A 17,720-nucleotide genomic window follows, 5' to 3' on the forward strand; every position below is an offset into this window, starting at 1 on the left:
GAAGCCGAAGAAGCGACCTCACTCCATGAGCACTCCCTGTAGACTCCGGGATAGTATCAATTCCAAGAAGAAACATACAAATTAGCCAGAAAAAGCGGCACACCTGAGGACTGGGAGAAATTCAGAGTCCAGCAGAGGAGGACAAAGGGCTTAATTAGGAAAGGGAAAAAAGATTGAGAGAAAGCTGGCAGGGATCATAAAAACTGACTGTAAAAACTTTTATAGATATGTGAAAAGAAAAAGATTGGTTAAGACAAATGTAGGTCCCTTACAGTCAGAAACAGGTGAATTGATCATGGGGAACAAGGACAGGGCAAACCAATTGAATAACTACTTTGGTTCTGTCTTCACTAAGGAAGACATAGATAATCTTCCGGAAATAGTAGGGGACCGAGGGTTAAGTGAGATGGAGGAACTGAGGGAGATACATGTCAGTAGGGAAGTGGTGTTAGGTAAATTGAAGGGATTAAAGGCAGATAAATCCCCAGGGCCAGATGATCTACATCCCAGAGTGCTTAAGGAAGTAGCCCAAGAAATAGTGGATGCATTAGTGATAATTTTTCAAAACTATTTAGATTCTGGATTAATTCCTGAGGATTGGAGGGTGGCTAATGTAACCCTGCTTTTTTAAAAAAAGATTGAGAGAGAAACGGGAATAATAGACTGGTCAGCCTGACATCGGTGGTGGGGAAAATGCTAGAGTCAGTTATCAAAGATGTGATAACAGCACACTTGGAAAGTGATGAAATCATCGGACAAAGTCAGCATGGATTTGTGAAAGGAAAATCATGTCTGACGAATCTTATAGAATTTTTTGAGGATGTAACTAGTAGAGTGGATAGGGGAGAACCAGTGGATGTGGTATATTTGGATTTTCAAAAGGCTTTTGACAAGGTCCCACACAGGAGGTTAGTGTGCAAACTTAAAGCACACGGTATTGGGGGTATGGTATTGATGTGGATAGAGAATTGGTTGACAGACAGTAAGCAAAGAGTGGGAATAAACAGGACCTTTTCCAAATGGCAGGCAGTGACTAGTGGGGTACTGCAAGGCTCAGTGCTGGGACTCCAGTTGTTTACAATATATATTAATGACTTAGACGAGGGAATTAAATGCAGCATCTCCAAGTTTGCGGATGACACGAAGCTGGGCGGCAATGTTAGCTGTGAGGAGGATGCGAAGAGGATGCAGGGTGACTTGGATAGGTTAGGAGAGTGGGCAAATTCATGGCAGTTGCAATTTAATGTGGATAAGTGTGAGGTTATCCACTTTGGTGGCAAGAACAGGAAAACAGATTATTATCTGAATGGTGGCCAATTAGGAAAAGGGGAGGTGCAACGAGACCTGGGTGTCATTGTACACCAGTCATTGAAAGTGGGCATGCAGGTACAGCAGGCGGTGAAAAAGGCGAATGGTATGCTGGCATTCACAGCAAGAGGATTCGAGTACAGGAGCAGGGAGGTTCTACTGCAGTTGTACAAGGCCTTGGTGAGACCACACCTGGAGTGTTGTGTGCAGTTTTGGTCCCCTAATCTGAGGAAAGACATTCTTGCCATAGAGGGAGTACAAAGAAGGTTCACCAGATTGATTCCTGGGATGGCAGGACTTTTATATGAAGAAAGTCTGGATCGACTAGGCTTATACTCGCTGCAATTTAGAAGATTGAGGGGGGATTTTATTGAAATGTATAAAATTCTAAAGGGATTGGACAGGCTAGATGCAGGAAGTTTGTTCCCAATGTTAGGGAAGTCCAGAATGAGGGGTCACAGTTTAAGGATAAAGGGGAAGCCTTTTAGGACCGAGATGAGAAAAAACTTCTTCACACAGAGAGTGGTGAATCTGTGGAATTCTCTGCCACAGGAAACAGTTGGCTATATTTAAGAGGGAGTTAGATATGGCCCTTGTAGCTAAAGGGATTGGGGGTATGGAGAGAAGGCAGGTACAGGGTTCTGAGTTGGATGATCGCCCATGATCATACTGAATAGCGGTGCAGGCTCGAAGGGCCGAATGGCCTGCTCTTGCACCTATTTTCTATGTTTCTATATTGACATCAATACAGCAGAAAATGTCCCCCTCCCCCCCCCCCCAAGGTAAGAAACCTCATTTGGGGAGATTTCTGGAATTTTATCAATGTCATGATATTTTCCATATTGTTGTATCAAATTGAAACAATCTTAAGCACTTACAGTACAATAATTCAAATGTGGGGTTCTACACGGCCATAACCTAGACCCCATTTGGTTGTGAAATGAATATATTTAATCAAAGGCAAACAACAGGAATTCTGCAGATGCTGGAAATTCAAGCAACACACATCAAAGTTGCTGGTGAACGCAGCAGGCCAGGCAGCATCTGTAGGAAGAGGTGCAGTCGACGTTTCAGGCCGAGACCCTTCGTCAGGACTAACTGAAGGAAGAGTGAGTAAGGGATTTGAAAGTTGGAGGGGGAGATCCAAAATGATAGGAGAAGACAGGAGGGGGAGGGATGGAGCCAAGAGCTGGACAGGTGATTGGCAAAAGGGGATACTAGAGGATCATGGGACGGGAGGTCTGGGAAGAAAGACGGGGGGGGGGACCCAGAGGATGGGCAAGAGGTATATTCAGAGGGACAGAGGGAGAAAAAGGAGAGTGAGAGAAAGAATGTGTGCATAAAAGTAAGTAACAGATGGGGTACGAGGGGGAGGTGGGGCCTAGCAGAAGTTAGAGAAGTCGATGTTCACGCCATCAGGTTGGAGGCTACCCAGACGGAATATAAGGTGTTGTTCCTCCAACCTGAGTGTGACTTCATCTTTACAGTAGAGGAGGCCGTGGATAGACATGTCAGAATGGGAATGGGATGTGGAATTAAAATGTGTGGCCACTGGGAGATCCTGCTTTCTCTGGCGGACAGAGCGTAGATGTTCAGCAAAGCAGTCTCCCAGTCTGCGTCGGGTCTCGCCAATATATAAAAGGCCACATCGGGAGCACCGGACGCAGTATATCACCCCAGTCGACTCACAGGTGAAGTGTTGCCTCACCTGGAAGGACTGTTTGGGGCCCTGAATGGTGGTAAGGGAGGAAGTGTAAGGGTATGTGTAGCACTTGTTCCGCTTACACGGATAAGTGCCAGGAGGGAGATCAGTGGGGAGGGATGGGGGGGACGAATGGACAGGGGAGTTGTGTAGGGAGCGATCCCTGCGGAATGCAGAGAGAGTGGGGGGAGGGAAAGATGTGCTTAGTGGTGGGATCCCGTTGGAGGTGGCGGAAGTTACGGAGAATAATATGTTGGACCCGGAGGCTGGTGGGGTCCCTTTTGCCAATCACCTGTCCAGCTCTTGGCTCCATCCCTCCCCCTCCTGTCTTCTCCTATCATTTTGGATCTCCCCCTCCCCCTCCAACTTTCAAATCCCTTACTCACTCTTCCCTCAGTTAGTCCTGACGAAGGGTCTCGGCCTGAAACGTCGACTGTACCTCTTCCTACAGATGCTGCCTGGCCTGCTGCGTTCACCAGCAACTTTGATATTTAATCAAAGACCGCTTTCCATACTTTGTTTTCCATACTTTCATAACCTATTAATAATCATAATAATTTTCCAAGTCTTCCACATCTTCATCTGAACCTTCCACACTCTCTGAGGTGGATGCCTGGTTCTCACAGTCTGCCAGTCTACACATGTTAGTACACCTGAGGCCATTTGCAACACACACACATCTTGGGAGTGAACATTTTATTGGACAGTTACAGGCCAGTAGATCCAGGATGGCATCGGGTGCTGGCTGGCCTTCCATCCAGTGCACCACCAACTGTTCAGCTTCCTCTTCTCTCTCCATCTTCCATCCTCTGCCCACAGGGCTTGGCACTTGTGGGTGCTTCTCCAAATATCTTCTCTATATTACCAGCCTGGTAGTTGGCTCGCTGTGCATGTTTTTTTAAGCAGTCCTTGCATGGTAGGAGTTGATGACTTTCGATTTCACCTTTTTTGGCACAGAAAAGATGATACCTGAGCTCATTGACCTTGGTGGTCGATGCTTTTGGGCATACAGGAGACATGTAAATGCCTCCTGTTTGTCCATCAGTTCTGGGGAGAGGTCCCATTCCTGACCCAACTCTAAGAATGTGTCCTGAGTTTCCCTATTGCTGGTCAGAAGTTTTAGGGCACTCATCTTCCCTTTGCCTGCAAAAGTGCTTACAGTGTCACATCCTGTATATGCGTGCAACCCGATGAGAGCCCTACAAACCTCTATGCCAACAATGGCAGCAACCTTCCTGATGTTTACAAGCCTTGTACAGGTTCTAGTACCACACTTCTGGAACAATGGGGCCTCAATCTTGTCACAAAATGCTAAAGACATGATAAAGACATCTGTGTCTTCTGAGCAGATCACTACAGATTGGTATCCCTCTCTTGTGGCATAGGCAGCATGGAGAAGTAGGCAGCCATCTGCTGCTTCTTGTTGACATTGAAGAGCTGACACCTCACTGTCTTGAGATGTGATTCTGTAACATTTGTCATTCACAGTTGCATACAGGATCTTCTCCCGTAGCTTTGCTCTGTACTCTGCCTTCCTCCATTCATGGACTATGAAGCTAATGAGACTATTTTTGTTACTGACATTGGTCAGGAAGCTCCACCACTGCCTCACCATCTGTGTGCCTGTGATACCTTGCAACTCATGACCAGTCCCTTCACCATGTAGAAATCTTTCACTATTTTTGATAGAGTTCTCCTTGTATGTGTCGAACATATCTATTCTGCTACAATGACTGCCTTCCCTCAGAGCCATACCCAGGACTGTTGTGGCAACATCTCTGAAAGTAACTTGGTCACCTTTCACTCTTTGGACAAGTGGAACTGCTCTTCTACTGCTATATTTTTCTGCAAGGTTGTGGATAAAGTAGCTTTATTTGTCTTTCTCAGCAATCCTTCTGGTGTGGACAGGGCCTGATTTGTGATGAAGTCTGATCTGTGATCTTGTCGAAATTGGCTTGCTTGACCCTCCAAACTTTGAGTTCGTTCTGTGGAGTTTGATTTTCCAAGACAACATCCCTTAATGATAGTTTCAGGAACCAGAAACAATTTTCCTTTGTCATCTGGAAATATATCTACTGAATTGCCCAGCTCTGATTCCAGTTTTCTACAAATGTGCTTCCTTGGAGAATCTTGCAGGAGAGTAACTCCACCAGATAGCATGAAAGATTGGAGTTTCGTGACCAAAGAAGTGACTTGTACAATCATCTTGTTGGGTATGATATCAGTTCTGATATAGTTGAAAAGGTCATTATAGGCTTCCCTTTCAATCCTTTTATACAGTTCATCACCATCTGTTTCATCATCATTCTCTTTGTACTCAGGTTCCTTTTTCTTGATTCTGGTGTAATCCTTATAGCATGAGACATGATTGTGGGCCTCTGCAGCAACGATGTCTCTGCTTGTTACTGCTAGAATCTTTTCATCTTCCTTTTGGGTTGCACATTCCTGTAGTGTTTGGTCAGCTCTGAGTTGTACAGCTTGTGTAAGCTTTTCATGTGACCTGGAGCCCTTCAGAAATCTCACCTTATTACAAAAAATGCAGAATTGATCATACACCCTTGCTTCTGATGAAGATCTCCTACTTGGCCTTTTTTGATGTACAGGAATTCTGAGCGGCTTCATCAGTAATGCTTTCCGTGGCTTTCCTTTTCAGAGTCTCTAAGTCTCTCTTCATGGTGAAGAGGTTTTGGCATTTTCGCTGATAGTAGATTCTTGGGATGACTTTTTCTCCAAGTTCTTTAGGAACGTCTAAAATAGGGGCACAGTTTCTCATTTTGGCTGCTTCAAGTAATGTTTTCCAGGATTCATAGTCCTGTGGACTAACTAAATAGTCATCATCTTCTTTTGATGTTTTCCGGTGTATGATACACTGCTTCTTAATAGATTCTTTGTGCTTATGGCTCTCCATTCTGAAGCAAAGAAGCAAAGTGATTCAGCTACTCCAGATCTAAGTCTATTCCACTCTTCTCTCTCCTGTGTTGTGAAGGACTATCCCACCACCACAGTACCTGAAACAGAAAAAAATCACATTAACGTTGCTGGTGAAAACAGCACCTGCTGCAAAGGTGATATAAGTGTATGTATAAATGGTGATATATAAGATATAAATGTGAAACAGAACATGAAAACAGAAGTACATCTTATGTAATGTATAGTCACTGTGTTGTCACTGCTAGTAATAGATAATATTTGTAGAGATGCTAATTTTAACAACTTTTCTTAAACACATATAGTCTGAGCTATATTCCCAGCAATTTTCAAAGAGAAAGCATCAGTAATAAGAGAGACACATCAGTTTGAAGTAGAATGCTTTATTCTGTGCTATGTATAGTTTTGAAAAGTGTGTTTTGGCATGGGGTTATAAATCGAGCGATAACACACAGAAAGCTACCACCGCTGCAATGCTATCACATATTTTCCAGCACTAGGGGTGTATACCTTGCCAAAAATCACTATAAGAATTATTCCCCCCAGATGGTACTGGTGGCCCAAATTTGGGGTCCTGGCTCATGAACTGATCAGAAGAGTTGAGTCATGTATCTGAACTATTACACTGCGGCTTGCACCTTATGCCTCCACAGATGATGCTTGATCTATTGAGTTCTTCCACGGTTTTTGTTCTAGATTCCCGCATCTGCAGTCTTCCTTCATACCAGTTGAAATGTCTTGTGGCATTTTAACATTAATATTATAAATGTTGTAAATTTATTGTCCCACGTACTGAGGTACAGTGAAAAAACTTGTTTTGCATGCTGTCCATATAGATCTTTACTACAGTGCATTGAGGTAGTACAAGATAAAACAATAACAAAATGCAGAATAGAGTGTTAACAGTTATAGAAAAAGTGCACTGCTGGCTAGGAGTATGGTTTAAGGCCATAAGGAAGTAGTTTGATTCGGAGCAAGAAGGCTGCGAGTGAACGGCTAAGGATTTCTGGAGTGAAAGCAGCTTTACTACTCGGGGTAAAAGAGAGGCAAGACTGCGCAGGCCAGTAGAGCAGGAAAAGTTTAAAAAGAAGACTGCCCCAGCCAGCGGGCAGTGGAGTGAGGGGCAACAGAGTGATAGGGCTTAGGCGGTAACGAGGCGAGGTAGGTCCACCTGTGTTAATTGCGGAAGGGAGTAAGTATATGTGTGAGGCCGGTGTTCTGTGCTCGGTGTTGGATGTGGGAGGTCCTGGTATCTCCCAGCCTCCCGGACGGCCATATCTGCACCCGGTGTGTTGAGCTGCAGCTCCTAAGGGACCGCGTTAGGGAACTGGAGATGCAGTTCACTGACCTTCGTCTGGTCGGAGAGCGAGTAGGTGATAGAAAGGAGTTATAGGCAGGTGGTCACACTGGAGCCACGGGAGACAGACAAGTGGGTAACAGTCAGGAGAGGGAAGGGGAAGAGTCAGGTACTACAGAGCACCCCTGTGGCTGTACCCCTTGACAATAATAGACAATAGACATAGGTGCAGGAGTAGGCCATACGGCCCTTCGAGCCAGCACCACCATTCGCTGTGATCATGGCTGATCATCCACTATCAGTATCTAGTTCCTGCCTTATCCCCATAACCTTTAATTCCACTATCTTTAAGAGCTCTATCCATTTCTTTTTGAAAGCATCCAGAGACTTGGCCTCCACAGCCTTCTGGGGCAGAGCATTCCATATATCCACCACTCTCTGGGTGAAAAAGTTTTTCCTCAACTCAGTTCTAAATGGCCTACCCCTAATTCTTAAACTCCTGTTTAAGTACTCCTGTTTGAGTACTGTTGGGAGGGACAGCCTACCTGGGGGAAGCAACAGTGGCTGTGACTCTGGCACAGAGTCCGGCCCTGTGGCTCAGAAGGGTAGGGAAAGGAAGAGGAAGGCAATAGTGATAGGGGACTCTATAGTTAGGGGGTCAGACAGGCAACTCTGTGGATCCAGGAAAAAAAAACGAATGGTAGTTTGCCTCCCAGGTGCCAGGGTCTGGGATGTTTCAGATCGCGTCCAAGATATTCTGCAGTGGGAGGGAGAATAGCCAGAGGTCGTGGTACATATTGGTATCAATGACATAGGTAGAAAAAGGGAAGAGGTCCTGAAAAAAGACTACAGGGAGTTAGGAAGGACATTGAGAAGCAGGACTGCAAAGGTAGTAATCTCGGGATTACTGTCTGTGCCACACGACAGTGAGTATAGGAATAGAATGAGGTGGAGGATAAACGCGTGGCTGAGGGATTGGAGCAGTTGGCAGGGATTCAGATTTCTGGATCATTGGGACCTCTTTTGGGGCAGGTATGACCTGTACAAAAAAGACGGGTTGCACTTGAATCCAAGGAGGACCAATATCCTGGCGGGGAGGTTTGCTAAGGCTACTGGGGAGAGTTTAAACTGGAATTGTTGGGGGGGGGGAACTGAACTGAAAAGACTGGGCAAGAGGCGGTTGGCTCACAAATAGAGAAAGCTTAGAGACAGTGTGTGAGGGAGGATAGGCAGGTGATAGAGAAGGGACACGCTCAGATGGACAGTTTGAGATGTGTCTATTTTAACGCAAGGTGTACTGTGAACAAAGCGGATGAGCTTAGAGCGTGGATCAGTACTTGGAGCTATGATGTGGTGGCCATTACAGAGACTTGGATGGCCTAGGGATAGGAATGGTTACTTCAAGTGCCATGGTTTAGATGTTTTAGAAAGGACAGGGAGGGAGGCAAAAGAGGTGGGGGCGTGGCACTGTTGATCAGAGATAGTGTCACGGCCGCAGAAAAGGTGGACATCATGAAGGAATTGTCTACGGTGTCTCTGTGGGTGGAGGTTAGGAACAGGAAGGGGTTAATAACTCTACTGGGTGTTTTTTATAGGCCGCCCAATAGTAACAGGGATATCGAGGAGCAGATAGGGAAACAGATCCTGGAAAACTCATTCGTAAGGCCAGTGATGTTGTGGGGATGGAACTGGACTCTCTGATGGTGGTGTCTGAAAAGAGGATGCTGTCCAAGTTGCATGCCATCTTGGACATTGTCTCCCATCCACTACATAATGTACAGGTTGGGCACAGGAGTACATTCAACCAGAGACTCATTCCACCGAGATGCAACACAGAGCGTCATAGGAAGTCATTCCTGCCTGTGGCCATCAAACTTTACAACTCCTCCCTTGGAGGGTCAGACACCCTGAGCCAATAGGCTGGTCCTGGACTTATTTCCTGGCATAATTACATATTACTATTTAATTATTAATGATTTTATTACTACTTAATTATTTATGGTGTTCACCAGTTCTGTAACGAAAACCAATTTCCCTCGGGATAATAAAGTATGACTATGAAAGGTGTAATAATAACAGAACTGGTGAGTTTATGGAGTTTGTTGCAACAAGCAGCTGTGGAGGCCAGGTCCTTGGGTGTATTTAAGGCAAAGATAGATAAGTTCTTGATTGGACACGGCATCAAAGGTTACGGGGAGAAGGTCAGGGAATGGGGTTGAGGAGGGGGAAAAAGGATCAGTCATGGCAGAGCAAACTCGCTGGGCCAAATGGCCTAATTCTGCTCCTATGTCTTATGGTCTTTATGTTGGAGGCAGTCAGAAGTGCAGACAGAGGCCATGGAGAAGGAGCTGGTTTCCTTGATGTGCTGAGCTGTGTTCACAACTCTGCAGTCTCTTGTAGTCCCAGGTAGAGCAGCTGCCATACTGTGTCATGATGTATAAGGATGTGTTCGATGGTGCAGTCCTGCCGAAGGGTTTCGGCCCGAAACATCAACTGTACTCTTTTCCTAGATGCTGCCTGGCCTGCTGAGTTCCTCCAGTGGTGCAAGTCAAAGGGGATGTGCCAAATTTCTTTAAAATCCTGAGGAAGTAGAGGTACTGGTGAACTTTCTTGGCCATGGCATCTACATGTTTGGATCAGGACAGGCTGTTGGTGACGTTCACTCCTAGGAACTTAAAGCTCTCAACCCTCTGGATGTCAACAGTGTTGATATGAACAATAGAATGTGCATTTTCTTCCCCTTTCTCACCCCTTCCCAAAGTCATTTGACCAGTTCTTTTGTTTTGCTGACATTGAGGGAAACTTTGTTATCATGATACCATGTCACTAGGCGCTCTGTCCCCTTCCTGTACGTTGACTCATTGTTCCAAGAGATTCGACCCACTAACATGGTAGCATTTACAATCTTGTATGTGAAGTTAGAGCAGAATATGACCACACAGTTATGGGTGTCTAGGAAGTAAAGTAACATGGCTGTAGACACAGCCCTGTTGGGCACCAGTGTTGAGGATATTGTGGTGGAGGTGTTGCTGTCTATCATTACTGATTTCAGTCTGTTGGTCAAGAAGTGAAGAATCCATTTGGAAAGGGAGGGTCTGAGTTCCAGGTCTAGTAGTTTGGAGATGAGTTTGCTTGCAGTTTTTATTAAAGGCAGAGCTGCAGTCAAAAAACAATAGTCTAACATAGGTGGCCCTATGCTCTAGATTATTTCCAGGTTGTTAATCAACAGAATCGCTTTTTGATTTGATAGACCAAACTTCTTGTGCTCTTTTACTATTCTGATTATATACAAATATTTGCTTTGCAACTTGCCATGCTCGGCATCAATTGCAGTAGTATGTAGTTTTTAGTGATAAATGGGTTTCACTTGCATTACCTTGAGTAGTTCAAACTTATGGCAATACCATTAGTATGTACAAATGCAAGAAAAAGTTTGTGAATCCTTTGCAATTACCTGGCTTTCTGCATTAGGTACTCATAAAATGTAGTCTGATCTTCATCTAAGTCACAATAATAGACAAACACAATCTGCCTAAACCAAAACAATTGTATTGTACTTGTCTTTGTTGAACACATTATTTAATCATTCACAGTCTAGGCTGGAAAAAGTATGTGAACCTGTAAACTTAAATTCGCCAGACCAATAATCACACCACACAGTTCTTTACTTTATCTTTTTCACTGGTTTATTTGTTCGAGCTCAGCCGGCGAGAAGCTCGAAGCCAAACATCAAAGAGACAGAATTTCTCTCTCTCTGGCGGCTCATGACAAGCTTCTGTTTAACATGCAGAAACACTACAATTTATAGGACTATCGATACAAAGGGCAATCAGTTCAACAGATATTCCAGCCAAGTCAGTTAGAGAAAAACTTAATTACTTAGATAAGAGAGTCCACTAAATCTGAGCTTTAATTAAGAAAGAAGTGTTCTGTCCAGTCTTTATCAGCTACCCCATTTCGTTAGAGACAAACGAGGGAGAGGGAGCTTAGTTCAGTGGTACAAAACAGTAAGGCATGGTGTGTGAATCCAGTCCCCATACTGTTCTCGAGGGACAGCTATGAGTCGTTAATCTAAACAAGCTGAAGGCAGATTCCTTAGCCAAGGACAGACTCTGCACACTTTCACAGAACAGAGCACACACAAGCTGGCACTTAGTTTTAACCAATTATTTACAAGAGTCCTAGAATCATTTCTTATGTCCCCCAATATCCTTAAAACTTCATCAAACCCTTGTACTTAATAACTGGTAGAACCTCATGGAGCAGCAATAACCTCCACCAAACGTTTCCTGTAGCTGCTGATCAGACTTGCACAACAGCGAGGAGGAATTTTTGACCATTCCTCCAAACAAAATTGTTTCAGTTCATCAGTATTTCTGGAATACCTTGCATGAATAGGCTTCTTCAGATCATGTCACAGCATCTCATTGGGTTAAGGTCTGGACTATGACTTGGCCATCCCAAAACACAGATTTTCTTATTTTTAAACCATTCTGTTGTTGATTTACTCTTGTGTTTCAGATCATTGTCTTGTTGCATCATCCTACTTCTATTAAGCTTCAGGTGTTAGACCACTAACCTGACATTCTCCTGTAAAAGTGTCTTGATACAATTTTGAATTCATTGCTCCCTCAACAATTGCAAGCTTCCAGGCCCTGAGGCAGCAAAGCGGTGCCAAACCATGATGCTCCATCCACCATTCTTCACAGTTGAGATGAGGTTTAGGTGTTGGTGCCCTTTTCCCTCTCATCTGTCTGCAGAATGCTGTGGAGCATCCAGGTGGTCTTTTGCAAACTTGAGATGTGCAGCAATGTTTCTGGAGAGCAATGGATTCCTCTATGATGTCCTTCCATGAGCACCATTCTTTTTCAATGTTTTTCTTACAGCGAACACATGAACAGAGACAAGTTCAGCAAGTTCTAGCAATTTCTGCAGATCTTTTGCTGATACCCTTGGGTTCTTTTTCATCTCCTTCAGCATTGCATGTTTTGATCTTGGTGTGATCTTTGCAGGATGCCCACTCCTTGGGAGAGTAGCAACAGTACTGAGATTCCTCCATTTGTAGACAATTTCTCTTACTGTGGACTGATGAACACTCCAGTCTTTAGAAATGCTTATGTAACCTTTTCCAGTTTCATGCATCTCTATAATTCTTCTTCTAAGGTCCTCTGAAAGTTGCTTTGATCGAGTCATGCTGCGTATAAACAGATCTTTCTTGAGAAGGGCAGGCTCTGTCAGTAACCTGACTTCGTGTGTCTTTTTTTTATTGGGTAGGGCACCTCTACAACCCACGTGTCGCATCTCATCTCTCTCATTGATTGGAACACCTGACTTCAAATAGCTTTTGTAGAAGGCATTGCCCCAGAGGTTCACATACTTCTTTGAACTTAAACTGTGATTATTTAAATGGTGTCCTCAGTATTGACGAGAAGTACATTGTTTGTATGTTATTAGTTTAGGCAGATTATGTTTGTCTATTATTGTGACTTAGGTGAAGAACAGACCACATTTTATGAGTAATTAATGCAGAAAGCCAGGTAATTGCAAAGGGTTCGCAAACTTTTTCTTGCAACTATACACAAATTCCAGTCAGTTATATTTCAGTGGCTTGGTCTGGCATTAATAAATTCTTACTAACATATAGTTCATAGACACCAAAAGCTCATGTAATGCCCTTGTTAAGGTTTTTATTGCTATGCTGTAGGTATTTCATTTTAACAGTTTTGCAAGAGCAGTCTGTTCTGCTTTCAACCTGCTTAGGTTTGAACTGAGATAAGAAGCTTTGTTGCTCAACTTGGGAATGTGCTGTCAGCCAATCAGGATAGTGGAATTGGGAGAAGGTTCTGGAGAACTCTGGGTTGAGATTTTTTTTGGCGGGAACTGGGAGGAGGCAGGAGGAAAGATGGTTAAGGGTGCTGTTCCTGTTGCACAAGGTGTTTTGTGCTGATGAATGGCTTCAAGGAGGAAGGACCAGTAATCCTGTGGGAGACCTGTTTGTTTGAGATGAATTTCGAATGACATTTGGAAGATGGTGTGTGCTTTCACGCAGACTGATGGTCCAGCGCGTGAGTGACAGACAAGTTCAAGTACACATTTGATGTTTAAGAGTAATGGGTCATTTTTTTTTTGTTCCTTTCATTTAATAACTATTAGCTTAAGTTAACATTTTAAATATAATTCTTTATAATTGTATGCAGCGTACAATGTTATTTCTTGCCTACAGGCGATTGCCGGGGCAGTAAACCACATAGCATTCACACAAACTGGGGTTTGGGTGGGCGAGACACACCAACCTCAGGGATTTGTTGGGACCAATGTCGTATATATTCTAGATGTGTGAAGCCTGAGAAAGGTGGGTTTCTTGCCGCGGAGTCTGGTGGTTATTAGCGAGGGACTAGCGAGCCACGTTTCCAGAGATGCCCAATAAAAAGGGGCTTCATTCATAAAAAGTGTCTACTTTAAATGGGTTAATTGCTCATGCTGTAAGGATATCAGTAAAAGCTCAGTTGGTAGGTAGCGCACTTACTTCCAAATCAGGAGGGAAGGATCCTGTTCCAAAGATAAATGCTGAAAACCCCAGTAGTTGTCCATTGCTGGATTGAGAGGATGCTGCAATATTTTGTCTGTGTGTTTACATGTTGCGTGTTTAGCTGGGGTCCGTGCTATTATTTGAAAGAACATACAGGTTATTCCCAATGTCATTACCACTATTCATTCTTCAGTCACTACCACTAGTAAACAGATTATATGGTCATTAGTACATTGTGAAAGCATGCTACTATGTTCCCACATTAGAACAGTAACTATGCTTCAAATGTACTTCATTGGTTGTAAAATGATGAAAAAACAGTGTAAATGCACTGTGACTGCAGGACACAGCTCAGCACATCATGGAAACCAGCCTCCTCTCCATGGGGTCTGTCTACACTTCTTGCTGCCTCAGTAAAGCAGCCAGCATTTTCAAAGCCCCTGCCCACCACAGACATTCTCTCTTCTCATCTGTCCATTGTGCAGGAGATACAAAAGCCTGAAAACACCTACCACAGGGCTCAAGAACAGTTTCTAACCTGTTGATATAAGACTATTTAATGGATCCCCAGTAAAATAAGGTGGACTCTTGACTTCATGGTCTACCTCACTATGACTTTACACCATATTGTCTGCCTACCCTGCATTTTCTCTGTAACTCTTACCCTTTACAGGTTTCCCCCGCCATCCGAGGGTGGAGCGTTCCTGTGAAACGGTTTGTAAGCCGGAATGTCGTAAAGTGAAGAAGCAGTTACCATTTATTTATATGAGAAAAATTTGTGAGCGTTGGCAGACCCAAAAAATAACCTACCAAATCATGCCAAATAACACATAAAACCTAAAATAACTGTAACATATAGTAAAAGCAGGAATGATGTGATAAATACACAGCCTATATAAAGTAGAAATACTTTTCTATAATCATTGCCACACTGTCCATCATAGCGAAAATCTCACGCAAGCACTCTCGGCAAACACTCTCTCCAGTAACCTCTAACCTATGAAGCTGCCAAATCATACTAAATAACACGTAAAAATACACAGCCTATATAAAGTAGAAATGATGTATGTACAGTGTAGTATCACTTACCGGAATCGGGAAGACAGCGCCGAGCACACTAATGATGGTATGTTAGACTGAGTTGTCGGAAGTTGGGGTGGTGGGACACTAGAGCGGCATCTCATTGTCATCTGTTTCCATCAGGGCAGGAAGGTAGTCTTCTATGTCTGCCTGCCTCAATATCAAAGGTCGAGGTTCGTCGTCTGCCGTGGCTGATGTGGAAGGCTTGCTTGACTGCTTAGCCTCACGCATTTTTCTTTCATACAGTTCTTTGTAAGCACTCAAACCATCCTGCAAATATGCCCTAAACCTACGTACCCTTTCAAAATTAAAGTCATACTTTTCTGCAATCATTACAGCAAAAATCTCACGCATTTGCTTCACGTTCAGTTCCTGTACGCTTTCACTTTCGGTCCATTCGCTACTACATTCGGTTTCAATTGTTATCCTTTCCTCTTCCAATTGCATCAGCTCTTCATTTATCAGTTCTTGGTCATGCGATGCCAAAACCTCTTCAACATCATCTTCATCAACTTCCACAAGCCAAACTCACTTTGTCCTTACTTCGTTCACCACAATCGAAACACTTAATTATGTCTAGTTTTATGCTAAGTGTAACACCCTTACGAGCTCTTTTAGGCTTTTCCGATACCTTAGAACTCATCTTGCTAATGGATGCTCAAAATAAATCGACATAAAGCACAGATGCTCACAGACACATGCTTAAGCAATGCTGGCTAGAATGCAGTTCTGGGGGAGGAGCTTGGCTGCTCGGGGCGCGCGCTGCCTTTCTTCACACATTGCCGTTTTTCGTAACAGTGAAAACACCTTCTGTTAATGAAAACAGGTAACGAATGTAGATCTTTTGTAACAGCGAGGTGTCATAAAGCGAATGAGTTGAGAGTTGAAGGGCAAAAGTTTAGGGATAACATGAAGGGGAACTTCTTTACTCAGAGAGTGGTAGCTGTGTGGAACGAGCTTCCAGCAGAAGTGGTTGAGGCAGGTTCGATGGTGTCATTTAAAGTTAAATTGGATAGATATCTGGACAGGAAAGGAATGGAGGGTTATGGGATGAGTGCAGGTCGGTGGGACTAGGTGAGAGTAAGAGTTTGGCATGGACTAGAAGGGCCGAGATGGCCTGTTTCCGTGCTGTAATTGTTATATGCTTATATGGTTTGAAAAGCGGGGGACACCTGTATTTTGTATTCTTTTAGTGTTTTACCTTGTACTATCTTAATATACTGTGTAATGCCTGATCTGTATGAACAAGACGAGTTTTTCACTGTACCTCAGTACCTGTGACAATAATAAACCTGTTTACCACCTTGTGTCAGAAATAAAGCACTGGTTTATTTATTTATTGAGATACATCATGAAACAGGCCCTCCCGACCTTCGAGCCGTGCTCCAGCCTAATCACAGGATCAATTAACCTACCAACTGGTACATTTTTGGATGGTGGGAGGAAACCAGAGCACCCAGAGGAAACCCACGTGGTCACGGGAAGAGTGTACAAATTCCTACAGACAGCGGTGGGAACTGAACCTGGGTCACTGGTACTGTAAAGCGTTGTGCTAATCATTATGCCACCATGCCACCCTATGGTATTCAATATTACAATGGTATTCCAGTGCTACATAAAAATTAAACACAAGAAACCTTTCCTTTCTGCATTGTGTTGATAATATATTTTAACATCAGAGCTGCTGCTGTGATGGATACATTACAGCTAGCCAAGCACCAAACCTGTGTCATTCTAGCTGGTGTGATTTATTAAAGCAGAAGGTGCATAGATCGGTGCCTTTGCCCTGAAGGTTATTCTGGGGTGCAAGGGTGATTTTTAGGATGCCTCGTAATTAATAATTTAACACACTGATTTCAATGTTGTTTTAATTTGCCTGTGTTAAAAGCAATAAGTAACTAAGTGGAAACAACAGGAATTCTGCAGATGCTGGAAATTCAAGCAACACACATAAAAGTTGCTGGTGAACGCAGCAGGCCAGGCAGCATCTGTAGGAAGAGGTGCAGTCGACGTTTCAGGCCGAGACCCTTCGTCAGGAAGTGGAGATCTCTCCATTCTCTAGTATAAGGTACAGTTCAGTGATAACTCACTAAACTAAGCCTCAACTGTTAATTATTTTTAAGATACTTTTCAGTTCAGTTTCTTGTGATCTTATCTGCTGTGTAACACTACATGCCATTGCCGCATTTGTGATGTAAATATAAAATTTTGTAATTCTTCATATATTGCATCAGGACTGTGTATATCAATTTTTTGCTTGAATTAGAAATTGTATATGTTCTTACCTTTTCATACAATTGAGCTGATATTTCAACTTCAGTTATATGACAGGCATAAATTTTCAGAACATGTACAATTGCTGTTCTATTTGTAGAGCCAAATGCAAATAGGAATTGTAGAAACTGGTGGTATGCAGAGCAATATCATCAGAGTTAGAATATTAATAAAAAAGTTTCCTGGAACTGGGTGATCCAGTTATTTCAGTCTGTGTACAACATAGCATACAGTATATTTTGTGGTATTCTGTGTCTTTGTTCCAAAGAAGAACAAACATGAATCAATGGTTTACTTTGTTTATATTTCCAACATATGTAGACTGGAGCCAATGACTTACAAACGAAAGCTGACCTACTGGTGCAGCAGAGCATCTGTTCATCACTGGCACGCAAATTCCCCAAACTAACTATAATTGGGGAGGAGGTAAGGGCGTTAGCACTCTGTTAAATTTATATTTCCATGTGAATGTTCCATAAATTTCTATCTCCAGAGTTTCCAGTTCCATATTTGAAAAAATATTGAGAATTTTTGTTTATCAGAAAACAGCTGGCATATTATTCCTCATTCACTTGATTTCTTTTAGATAAACACCCAGTTCA

At 43.3% G+C, this 17,720-nt stretch overlaps 1 protein-coding gene across 1 annotated transcript in view; it reads left to right on the forward strand.

Moving 5' to 3' along the window:
* Positions 1-17,720, forward strand: part of bpnt1 (bisphosphate nucleotidase 1) — a 45,205-nt gene that overhangs the window by 7,335 nt on the left and 20,150 nt on the right. Inside the window, exon 2 of the mRNA XM_072265079.1 lies at positions 17,440-17,544. Within this exon, the coding sequence (XP_072121180.1) occupies positions 17,440-17,544 (105 nt within the window). The remainder of the gene's footprint in view (positions 1-17,439; positions 17,545-17,720) is intronic.

The sequence above is a fragment of the Mobula birostris genome, chromosome 8 (genome assembly GCF_030028105.1).
Source record: "Mobula birostris isolate sMobBir1 chromosome 8, sMobBir1.hap1, whole genome shotgun sequence".
In the NCBI taxonomy this organism is placed as follows: Eukaryota; Metazoa; Chordata; class Chondrichthyes; order Myliobatiformes; family Myliobatidae; genus Mobula; species Mobula birostris.